Source organism: Eptesicus fuscus, chromosome 9, assembly GCF_027574615.1.
Source record: "Eptesicus fuscus isolate TK198812 chromosome 9, DD_ASM_mEF_20220401, whole genome shotgun sequence".
NCBI classification, from domain to species: Eukaryota; Metazoa; Chordata; class Mammalia; order Chiroptera; family Vespertilionidae; genus Eptesicus; species Eptesicus fuscus.
This window is the reverse complement of record NC_072481.1, coordinates 55,545,779-55,558,417: the sequence shown is the minus strand read 5'-3', so window position 1 is coordinate 55,558,417 and position 12,639 is coordinate 55,545,779. Positions and strand designations below refer to the sequence as shown.

Below are 12,639 nucleotides of genomic sequence, written 5' to 3'. Positions count from 1 at the left end.
GCGAATAATGCAGAGGAAGCTTTTTGCAGATAGAAGGCAGTCCATGACCTCAAATATGCTCTACAGGCATAGTTTGCATGAAATACTACTGTGTTTTGGTGTTCACATGTTGGCAGGATACCCTGGAAGATATGTAAACTAAGATTCTGTCCCTTTTCCATACTTCAAACTTCAAAAGAGTGAGACACCATCAGAATGTTCTCTGGGCCCATAAAGAACAGTCATTTATGCCCTGGCCAGGTAGCTCAGGTGGATGGAGCGTCATCTTGAATACCAAGATTGCAATTCTATTCCCAATCAGGGCACATACCTAGATCGTGGTTCGATCCCTGGTCAGGGCACCTACAAGAGGCAACCAATCGATGTTCCTCTCTATAGAAAAAACATTTTAATAAAAACATATCCTCAGGTGAAGATTTTAAAAAATAGTCCTTTACTTGGCAGACCCATCAGCATTGATATTCAAAACTCCCTCTACAACCTGAGCCTTTTGGTCTTAGAGGGGAGCTATGGCGTTCATTCCAGAAAAACAAAAACAAGAACAGCTGTTGTGAGTCCTCGTCTGAGGAACTTATCTTTGACAAAGTGGTTCTGTTCTGTTATCCAACAGCACCTCAAGTCACATTCAAATGTGATCATGTCAATGCCTGCGACCCCTGTGTAAACATTGCACAGCCCATGATAGGCCACCCCTACTTGCTTTTCCAAAACACAGTCAGCATTTCATGTCTCCATGGCCAGACAGAGAGCCCCTGTGAGAATAGGGAAGGAGCACCTGATGTTATACCTCACTCTGGTCCTTAGTCTTGGTCCTGGGTCCAGTGATTTCATCTTAACACTTCACTACCACAGGGGCATTCCACTGGGAAATCCTGTTCTCAGTGAGAGCTTTTATTTGACTTTTATTATCTGACTTTTATTTCTGAACTTTTGGATTAAAAGCCCATCACATTTCAAACGGAGCCAAAACCACACACCGTTGTTAATAAGGGCAAGGGGCATGATTCCTCCAGGGATTTGTGATGGCTAGAGCATCAAGGCAAAGCTTCGCGTGGGGTGTTGGTGACAGGGAACACACACAGATTCCTATAATCCCCTTCCCCTTTTCCAGGATCTGGAACACAAACAGAATGTTATCATTTCCGGCACTTTGATTGTTCAAAACTTGAAACAAGCAGAATAAAAATGAAACGAGCCAGCTTTATAATCTGCAATACAGAGTGGAAGCAGATACCACTCCAGGTAATTCGAGACAACTCGGAAATCCCCAACAGCAGCCTGGCAGGTGGGACATTGCCAAGTTACCATAAAACCAGAGTTCATTCAGATATATAACTTTTTGCTCCCAACCAAATGAATGAATTAGGAATCAGACTCCCTCTTGGCAAATTTTACATTACTTTACGGCCAATTTCCTTCTGACGCAAGGGAAATAGAAACTTTTCTTTCCTTAGAAGTTGTTAACAAACTAAAGTGATTTAAAAAAAAAAAAAGATAATTGCTCGCTCTGTAACTATGTGGGAAATGAAAGGAGAGGAAAGTACTTTCCACCCCATACTTCCAACAGATCTAGACCTGGTTAGATTTATTATGCCACGAAGTCTCCCTTGGCAAGGTTATTCTAGAAGAAAGTCTCCCCCAGGAGGATTGTTACATCATAAAGTTTCTTCCAGCACATTCATTCCACACCCCACTGGCTCTGCTGCAGGTGGTGGGCTTAATTCCTGCCACAGCTAGCATATAGCATGGAGTCTCCACGAACAGTATGTGGTACTAAGATGCACAGTGAGGTTCAAAATTAGAGAGAGGTGGAGTGCCATCTGGGCTCACCCTCAAACTCTCTTCACTGACTACCGAGAGGCTGTCTTGAGCCACTAACCTTCTGCTGTTTGAGAGCGGCATTCAGACTGTCTGTGCCAACACATTGGGGTGGGCAAATCACAGAAAATTGAGGGTGGCAGAAACCTTAGGTCCCTTTAACCTCTGGCCACCAGCATCACTTAACGAAGATCACAGCAACAGTCTGCTCACCGGTCCCTCTTCCTATAACCTAAGACTGTTCTGGCCTGTGCCACACACCGCAGCCAGGGTGATCCACTGGAATACACATCGGATGGAGTCACTCCTCTAATTTCCCCCTGAAAGACTTCCCCAAAGCTTTCAGGATAACACCCCGTCTCCATGGCCTGTAAATATTTCTATCCAAATCTTCCCTACCTGCCCCTCCTCATAGATGTAAGTTTTGTGGAGTCAGGCATCACACCTTATTCATTGTTGCGTCTTCGGTCCTGAATACAATGGGAAATATGTGGTAGACGCACAATATTATTTGATAAAATGAGCGAAGGAATGAATCTGGTTTAAGCTCTTTTTCTACAGACAAGCTCAGGCCAAGAAGTGGCATGCCTTGCCAAACACTCACAGGTAAAAAGTGATCTGATAAGTACCAGAGCATGCCCGCTGCCTCCCCTGACACCCATCCTGCCCTCAGAGATGGGCATTCCTGTATCTCAGCACCTGGTCAGCCGCTCAGGAAAGGTCAGCAAATGCTACTCTGTATTGAGAGAGGAACCAGAAATTAATTGTATGTCACAGAGGGGAAGTCCTTCTGCCCCTATTATCATTCCTGTCATTTCTATCATTAGTAAGTCTATTAGCCAGACTTGTTTAAATCCCTTCCTATTACATATAATTACAACACGAGTCTGCTCACCTAACATTCAACACAGATTTGCTGAGTTTGGTGTGTGTAAGTTACAGTTTTAGGTTCTGGACATCCAAGGATGTGTAAGTTATGTTCCTGGCCTGAAGAAGTCAGGGAGATAAGCATGCAGATGAATCATCACAATATTGTGTCATTAGAGGCATGCATAAGATGCAGAGACTACTTTAGCACTGACAAAAGTGTAGTAAATTATAATATGTATTTCCTCCACTGTGATTATCCTGTGGGTAGGAACTAGGTCCTTCCTTTCATTTTCTCCGTGTCTAACACATAGTAGGTACTCCGTCAATATGTGATCGACTACTTGATACATGGCTAGCATAACAGAATGTGGGAACTACTCTGCACAGGGGTTGTATCTGGGAAAGCTTTAGAAAGGAGATGCTTGAGCATCCTAATGAATGATTAGTTCTTTACCTGGTGGATAAAATGAGAAAGGAAATTTTCTTTTGGATGGAGGAAAAGCAGGTAAGTGTGAAACTGCAAGCTGTGTTCCCAGGGTGTGTGGAGCCTGGGCTGAGGGGAGCTGTGGGAGGTGAGGTTCAGAAAGTAGGCCAGGCAGACCCTACCGGGGCTTTGGGGCCTTCCTGTGGGGTCTGACCTTGATGCTCTAGCCAATGGGCAGCCCTTAGAAGCATGCAAAGAACATGAACAGATCTGTAGATTAGTCAGTGGAGAGGTCCCTTATGTGCAATTAATTTCCAGAATATGCTTTCTCATTAAAAAAAAGTTTTAACTCTGCATCTCAGTCTGCCAGAGTATCCTCTGAGTCTGTGAGGCTCCCAGGAACACTACAGACCCCTTCTTAGCCATTCAAAGAGAACAAAATAAAAAGTTTCCTTTTCATACTGATCTACAACTTATCAACCTTACTTTTCCTTGTTATACTAGTAGATAAAATGGTTTCTTTTTTGCCTGAAGTGGTTCTATCTCGGAGTAAGTATTCCATCTCAGAATTCAGAGCGAGTGGATGATTGCTTGTGGAATGGCAGTTCTTCAAACCCTTGGTTAACTGAGTCTCCTTACAATGTTTTCTTCCCCGCTGTGGAGGAGGTAATTCAGCCAAATGAGTGGTCTGCCCATGACATTTTCTGTTGGTTTGGTTTACTTTTTAAAGGCAAAATTCACTCTGCTTTGCAAATTGCTCCATTTACACAGGTACCGTACGTTGTATGCCGCTTTAGAATCCCCATTGCTAAGCCAGTGGTTGGTGGGAAGCATATTCTCATATTCATTTCAGAATAACACGATGTTCAAATATTTATTTCTTTTCAATAACTGGGTAGGCTTTGGCTCTTCATTTCAATAAATTCTATTCAAATAATGTGGAGTCACTGCTTAGGATATATTGGTACCAAATTTCCCTTATGGTAATGATATTCACATCAGAGACCCACATTTTAGCCTTAGCTCTGCCACTAACCCACAATTTTGGGCAAATCACATGACCTCTCAGGAATTCCTTTTGATATTTTTTTAATTTTTCCTTTTAGCTCTAAAATTCTGGGTATGTTTTAAGAGATCTGATAAGTACCAGAAAGAAGAAATGAAATAGTTACAGAACTACAGATTGTGACAGGAGAAATAGTTATTTATGATGCGCAGCTATTCATTTTCAGGAACTCCAAATGGTCAGAAACTCTTAATGTAGGCTTATTTTGCAAGAAATTTATTATCTTTATATAGATATACTTATTTATTCAACAAATTTTATCAAAGACCTACGTTATTAAAGGCTGAGAATACAATGACAAAAAATAAAGAAAAAAATCCCCAGCCTCCAAGAGCTCATTGTCAAGCGGGGAAGGCAAACAATTTTTAGATAAGAAATAACAATAAACCAGAACAAGTATTATCATGGGATCCTGGCTCTGAAGACGAACATACAATTCAGCTTTGACCTGGGCTACAAGTCAGAAAAAGTTTCCCTGCGGATATGCTGTCTAAACTGAGAATATATATATGCCTGTGACTTTTATTTGGGAACCCATATTGAATGGAGCATGCAATAAAAATATTTATTTGTCCCAGACTCAGAGTTTAAGACTAAAAGAGCTTGTGAAGAAGAATCTGAATATATCTCATAAATAACTCTACCCCCAAGTTTTGATCAATCATTTGATCATAAATTTACTGACTCCCAAGCCAAATCTTCTCTTGAATCAAGTTCAGGAGGTATGGGCAATAATATCATTATTTAAAATATAATCATTCCTTATCTTTCAATCCTTAAGATCCTCACTGCTGCTCAAAGAACATATAATAGGCTTATAGGAGGTTTTCCAAATGATTTGTTGATTAATGATGGGTTTTAATTTTTCAAAGTATTTTTTCATCTTTAATCTCCCTTTACCCCAGTGTTCGAAGGACAGGAATTCTATTGTGCTGCCACTTGACCTTAGGGTGATAAAAAGTCCTCTCTAAAAAAATGCCAAGATTCCTGGACAGATCTGATTGCAAATCTTCTGTCTTGTAGCCAACACAATTATATTCAAATTCATCATACCACAGTTATGAGATTTGGTTTGAAAAATATGGTCACCATATGTTTCAGATAGTGAAACAGGGTAACTAGGTTAGCTTCCTTCAAGAATCCAGGAGACCCTTTGCTATACCAAAGAAAAGCATACAGAGGTTGTATATATTTTGCATAAAATCAATCCACTTTGAAGTTGCTTTGCTATCTAAGTTGCTTCCTAATTATTCATTGGATGCCATATACTATTAAAAAGGGTTAATAAGTAACAAAATTTTAATTTGGAAGTTTTATAACTTCTAAGGTAATAATAGTATTAAACCTATTTTGTAAAAGAGATCACAGAAATTGCCTCTTTTTTAGTCTCAGTGTCTTGATTTATTGTTTCCTGGCTTCATATTATTATTCAGAACTTGCTTTATTATTTAGCCTTTCTTGTTTCTTTGTCTTTTCTCTCCAATTAGATCAAAGGTTCTTTGAGAATAAGGACTGTGTTCTGTCTCCAGAATACCCAATTTTGCAACTATTAGGCCTTCAATGAGTATTTACTAAGGACTATGATTAGTTAAAAAACAAACAAAACCAGAAACAAATTAGCTATAGAACTACACATAGTGATGATTAAAAATGTTGCAAATGATGATTTTCAAATTTTAACATGCACAAGAATGGTAAAGAAAGCCTGTAAAAATATAGATTCCTGCCCAGCCGGTGTGGCTCAGCGGTTGAGTGTCATCCCAGGAACCAAGAGGTAGCAAATATTGTGAGGTTGCGGGTTTGATCCCCAGGAGGGGACATGCAGGAGGCAGCCAATTGATGATTCTCTGTCATCATTGATGTTTCTATCTCTCTCCCTCTCCCTTCCTCTATGAAATCAATATATATATATCATCATCATTCCCAAAGATTCTTATGTTTTAAATAATTTCTTCTTTTTCCTTCCTATTATTATTATAACAAATTTAAGAATGACGAGACATACCAGGGCCTTGGGACTGCACTGATGTTTCTTGTAAAGAAAAAACTTGACACCCTCCTTCCACCCCCACCCACACATCCTACTTTCTTTCAATAAATACTTATTGTGTGCCCACTAGGTACCAAATGCTGATCTAGGGCTTGTAGTTAAACTGGTCAATAAGATGTACAAGTCATTTGCTCTCACAGTGCTTAGATTCTTTTGGAGGGAGGGCAAACAACAGATAAGTAAACTTAAAGATTATTTCAGAAAGTAAGAATTATAAGGAAAATAAAACAGGCTGATATAATAAAGAATGATAGTTAAGGAGGGGCTTTTTAAAGACTGTTGAGGAGGGGTCACAAGAAGATGACATCTGATCTGAGGGCTGAATGACCAGAAGACATCTTTCTGCAAAAGATCTTAGGCAAGAGATTTACAGAGAAAGGAAACAACAAGTGCAAAGGTCCTGAGGCAGAATGAGTATTCCAGGATCAGCAAGGAGGCCAGAATGCTTCGAACTTGAAAGGGAGCCAGGTCAGACTCATCCACCAGGTATGGCCTGGGCTTTGACATGGAAGTATCTTGGGATTCCTGCTGTGGGAAGCTGGATAAATACTCCTGGCTCTCATAAAATTAAGGAAGAGTAATAAATGTCATATAAACAATTCTCCCATGAACAGTAACCACATTATCATAGCTTCCTTACCCATGAACAAATAGTCCACATCATGTTCCCTTTGGTTGACGTTTTGTGAAAACAGGGCTTCATTATCAGTAGTCGATTATATTTTGTACTACTTGAGTACTGAAAATTAGCTTGCTTTGGATCTATTTAAAAACCAAATTATTTATAATTCACTGGATGACTCCAATACCATAAAATAGAGTATAATAAATGGCATAAACTTGTATTTGAGTATTTACATACTTTTCTAAAGGAAGAATACTTATGCCATAATTTCAAAGTAAGTTATATGGCATGTGCCCCCCATCCCTTTTTTTTTTTTTTGGTTTTGAATTACTTTCTAACTCTTGCATTGGTTTGTTGTATTTCAACTGGACATCTACCAATTAATAATTATGGTACTATTACCTTTCAGCAGTGTGTTTTGCTTGAATAACTGAAAACTTATGGAAGAAAAGAGGCAAAGAAAGAAGCAAGAAGCATGCTACAGGTATGTCTAAAATCCACTCCTGGGAGCTACTACTGAAGCAAGGAGATAGCAGCTTGGCTTCAGACCCCATTGATCACTGCCCTTTTCTAAGCCCTCTCTGAAAAGGGCAGTCCGGGTGACAAATGGGCCTTCTGTGATAAGGGCTCCTGTCCACTAGAAATGGGAATCAGCTCACAGTTTCATTTCACAGAGTCCACCAGATGGTAAATAACTTTATCTACCCAGACCAGATCCAGACCGGAAATAGAATGGTGCTCCAGGCCCGCTTCCCCTCTGCTGGGAGACTTGCAGCTTTCCTCGGAGGGTTGCTTGATCGGGTGTACGTGTGTGTGTGTCAGTTTGGTTACATATTATGCTGCAGTTCTAAATGCAGAAGATTCTCCAAATTGGCTTCTTTGCTTCCATCTGGCCAATAAGGTTAGAATCAATGGCTTTTAAAAACAGGAACCAAGAAAGTAATGGCAAGATACAGATGCAGTAGCTGCAATGACAGACGTGTAAGAAGGTGGAAATGAACTGGTGAAACCCTTGTGGGGAAAGGGTTGGGGGAAAGGTATTGGAAATTAAGAGAAAGAATCCAACAACAACAACAAAAATGAAACGCCTTCATTATCACAAGAAACTCCAAGTAGCCTTCACTTGGTCCTACTGGAATTACAATTTCAGCCTGCGTCATCTGTAAAAGAGGGAGTAGGAAATATGACCATGGAAAGCAATATTTTAAGCTTCAACACATATTGCTCATCACTGACTTGACTTGCAGCATGTCTTTCAACAAAGGCATACAGTGATTTAATCTCAACAGCAATTTAGTCTGCTGCTGCACGAGACAAGGCTATCATTGCAGACAGACTGTAATTTGTGGAAGTCAGGTGCTTGGGATTAGGACCACCTGTTGAATTTAATCTTGGCGGTATAATGTTAATACCATCATAGAGCAGAACAGAAACACTACATATTTCGCAGACTCCGGGACCTCTGGCCATGGAGATGTGAATAGTTTCCTAAGTGGTATCTGTAACTCTCCCCAGATTCTGTAAATCAGTGGCAAATAAAGAGTCTGTTGGAATTCTGATTCAATATGCAGCAGCATATGGCTTGGTGGTCATCATAGGCAGCACATCCTATAATTTTTCTAAGGCCTGATGTGAGAGTGAAAACAAAAAGAGCAATCAGAGTATCATCTGGTAATGTAACAAAAATAGAAAAGCTGCCATTGCCTACCCTCCCCGGTGATAATTGAAAAAAGAAAAGAAAAGAATTCCTAGCAATATTCTAACAAGTCTCTGCCTAAGCAAGATTCTAGGAAGATCCCAAGGAAACATGATTAGACAGCACCTTTTGGAGAGAGGACAAATATTTTACACATGCATATTCAGACAGCCATCAGACATGGAACTCTGCCTCATTTCTGGCCAGCTAAGTAGTAGCAGTAAAGAGGGTCAATGATTGCATTTGGAGCAGAAGTTCATATGTAGCTCCGTGGGTCCATTGGGAGGATGCTTAGAAAGAGGGCATAGATTTTAAGGTTTGCCTTTGTTCCTTTGCTTGGGTGGGGTAAACCCTGCTGAACCCTTTGCGTATGGAATTTTGTGACATACTGGTTTTCTATGAAAGAATTTCATTACTATAAATTATCTGCAAAGAATTTTCCTGGCCACGTTTATAATTCTCTGCTAACAATTTCAAGGACATTCACACATATTTATCATGCCCACAACACTTCACAATTTATAAAACCCTTTTACTACAGATTATCTCACTTTCTCATATAGAGTGTCAACATTCCTTCCAGAAAAAGAGCTGTCCTTCATTTTAATGAACTAAAGCTCTAATACATTGAAAATGGAATACGACCTATTTGTGTGAATAAACACTGTTTTGAAAACATGAGGGCATCATATTTTGCCTTAGGCTATCCATGTTCTTAGCTGGTGTCCAGCAGAAAAGCACAAGGAGGAAAGTATTAGGAATATTTTCCCACAGGCCCATCAAAGCTCTCAGCAAATGTACCTTCTGACACCCTATTAATCAAGACTCCGCCAGTGCTAATACCATTTCCAGTAAACAATAGCTATGGAAACCCACTAAGTTCAATATATTCATCATTTCCAGTTACACATCCACCCACAGTCAGAGGCCGATCTCTAAACTTTCCTACAACTCCAGCCCTTATCAGTTGCTCCCACATGCAGATACAAAGTATGTAATCAATCAGCAACTTAGAAAATTGCAGCTGGAATTGTAAAACTGATGGCCCTCTCTACTTTTGATTTTGAGTCTACCACCAGACCCCTCCCCCTAATCACTTTGTAATGAAATCTCTTCCTCTTTTCTGCTTCTCTGAATTCTTCCCAGTGCAAGTCCCATGTTTTCCAAGAAACTTTCATTGATCCAATCCAGGGGGCAGTGACCTATCTTTCTCATCTCTGGACCCAACAGTATTAACAGTTTACATCTTGCATTTCCTATACACGTATATCTATCACTCTGTCTATCATCTATCTATCTATCTATCTATCTATCTATCTATCTATCTATCATCTATCTCATCTATCTACGTATCTATCTACACTTCATAGTAACCCCCTATCCCACTCCCAGGTAGTCAAAGACCCCTAAAAGCTGAGTCCTGTCTTAAATTCTTTTGTACCTTCCAAAAACCCTTAACATTATTCATTGCACGAATGAGTGGAAATGTTTTGATTGTTTCTTTTAAAAAGTTTGGCTTTTTCATGCAGGGTAAGAGCAATCTTTCCACACAAAAGCAGTACATGCTAGCTATCACTTTAGTCCATAACCATAAAATCTAGTTATATTACTAGCAGATTAGTTAGGTGGTTTCAAGAAATCCTCTAACTCTCCAGAGCAGACGCAGAGTGGAATCGTATTTTAATCAAAATATATTAGCTGCTTCAAATAAAGCGGAATGCATTTAAACTGTCTTTTCAGAATCAGAAAAGTTGATTAGGATTCTCCCAAAGGCTTCACACACTGAAACCAGACACTCATTATTCCAGGAAGAAGAGGCTCAATTTAAAAAATTTATCTTATTAATTATTAGCCAAGCCAGGAAGCGGCTTCCCAGGAAGCCAGAGGAAAACAGGCCCTCAACCATGAGTTTCAAGCCAAGGGAAGCTGAGTTGGTGCCTCCAGCCTTGCGCGCCTGCCTGGGCACCGCTCTCCAGGGCTGTGGCAATTCTGCCCAGAGCAACCCAAGCAGAGATCAGAGGGGAGTCTTTGAGCCTGAGCAGCGGCCTCGCCCTCTGGTTCACGGTCAGAGGAACGCCAGGGCTGCTACTAGCGCCATCCCGGGTCAGTTCCCACAAAGGCGAGACTTGGCGGCCAAACTCTAGGCTTCCGGAAGCCAGCACACACCGGCCTCTGCAATTCTGGGGATCAGAGGGTTCAAATTCCAGGGCCCATTCCTGTTGGGACATTGGGCTTTGGGGTCCACTCATCCCATCCCTATTCCCCGGAAAACTTTGCATCCTTTTCCAAATAGGAATTCCTATCAAGTAGGAACCATCCCACCCACCCCAGCGGGTCCACTCCCCCTCCCGGCCTCTGAAAGGCACCTACTCACGGCGACCCCCAGCCCCGGGAAAGAGGGCAGGTTTAGGTGTGCGGGATTCCCCAGCCGGGTGGCGTGCGAGTGGGCGAGCGAGCTGTCACCTTGTGGTCCGCCACGCCAAGGTAGCCGTCCAGCGGTCGCGGTCCTGCGGGGGGCCCGGGGCGCGACGGGGCGCTGCTCTCCGCCGACGGCTGCGCGCTGCCGGTCGCCGCTGCCTGCTGCTGCTGCTGCTGCTGCTGCTGCTGCTGCTGCTGCTGCTGGGAGGGCCGGTCCTTCTGGCCGCCGAGGCTGCTGTACACGAGCAACAAGCTGGTGCACATGGTGGTGAGCGCTAAACACACTGCCAGACCATGGCGCTGCGGGCGGGCGGGCGGAGAGAGCAGAGAGCCGCTGAGAGCCCACCCAGTAGGAGCGCACCGGGTGGAAACACCCGCAAGACCCGGCCCGGGGAGATCCCCGAGCGGGAGCTGGCCAGGGTCCTGGCGCGGCCGCGCGCAGCCCAGCCGGGTCAGAGGCGGCACGGTTCCGTGGGTACCGCAGGGGATGCTCCCGATGCGTAGCTGCTCTCGGCCCACGCCACCTCCCAGATCTCTCGGCAGAGGGCAGGTGGAGCGCGGCGCCTGGCTACTGGAGGGAGAGCGCGCCGGCGGGCGGAGAGGGCAGGGGTGGGGGTCTCTCGCACTTTGGGGAAGGGACTCTCTCTCGCCAACTCGCCTGCTGGAATCTCTAGCCTTCGCATCCTCTCCTTTCTAGACCCGTGAGGCTTTACCTCGGCGATTCTTGCAAGTTTGAAATCATTCAAGGGAACCCAGAAAGTCTGCAAAGGTCTCCCCTCACCTCTCTTAGTTTTTGCCAAGGCGGTTGCTTTTGGGTATCCCCCACCCCCGGAGCAATGCGCCCACCACTCCAGCTCTCTGCTGGCCCCTCAGACTTCCTGCCGAGATCCAGGAGCCTACGCAAGCTGAGTTCATCCTGGCTCTGGGATACCCACCCAGGCAGAGCCCAGGAATCGCGAGGGGACACGGAGCAGGTGGAAAGTTATCCCTTTGTAACAGGCGACCTCGCGGGGCTGGGGGAGGCGCCCCTGGAGCTCTCCCACGCACCCCGGGGACGCTGCTCCCGGGGGGTCCCCGCCTCTGCTCCGAAGAGTTGTAACAAATGACTCACCATCAGGGTCTTCATTTTGGGCACCTCTTTTGTGCGGAATCCTCAGGCACATGCGTCCGGAGCCACTTTTTCTTGAAGGGTTTCCATGATGGGTGATGGGGCGCGGGCGGCTCTGATATCAGCCCGGCGGCCGGCGGCGGCTGAGTGGGCAGGGGAGCCGCGGGACCCAGGGAGCGCCGCCGTTGCAGAGATTAGAGACAGAATTAAAACTGAACCGGACCCTCGTAGTCTCTCCGTGATCTACACAACTGCCGTCTGCCGCCGCCTGCTGGGTCCTAAAGACCACTGCATCCCCCCCTTCCCGCCCCCAAATATTCTTTTCAGCCTAATGGAATTTCTGGGGCGAGGGAGTTAACTGTGTCAGTACTACCACCCGTTGGTCCGAGAGCTTATTTATCTTTTATGAAATCATTAAAAAAAAAAAAAAAGGAGAACCCAACTGGATTCTGAACGTGATTCCCATTTGAAAATTTGCAAACTAAATGTTCTGTTTTGTGATTTTTTTAAAAAAAAAAACAAGTCAACCGCCCAAATGTCAATAGCCCTATTTATAGCTTTTGC

The 12,639-nt window shown here is 43.5% G+C and overlaps 1 protein-coding gene across 1 annotated transcript in view; it reads right to left on the bottom strand.

Moving 5' to 3' along the window:
* Positions 1 to 12,093, bottom strand: part of ST6GALNAC5 (ST6 N-acetylgalactosaminide alpha-2,6-sialyltransferase 5) — a 161,015-nt gene extending 148,922 nt beyond the window's left edge. Inside the window, exons 1-2 of the mRNA XM_008139445.3 lie at positions 12,079 to 12,093; positions 11,013 to 11,267 (exon numbers count right to left, since the gene is read on the bottom strand). Coding sequence (XP_008137667.2) covers positions 11,013 to 11,267; positions 12,079 to 12,093 — 270 coding nt within the window. The remainder of the gene's footprint in view (positions 1 to 11,012; positions 11,268 to 12,078) is intronic.
* Positions 12,094 to 12,639: the final 546 nt, after the last annotated feature.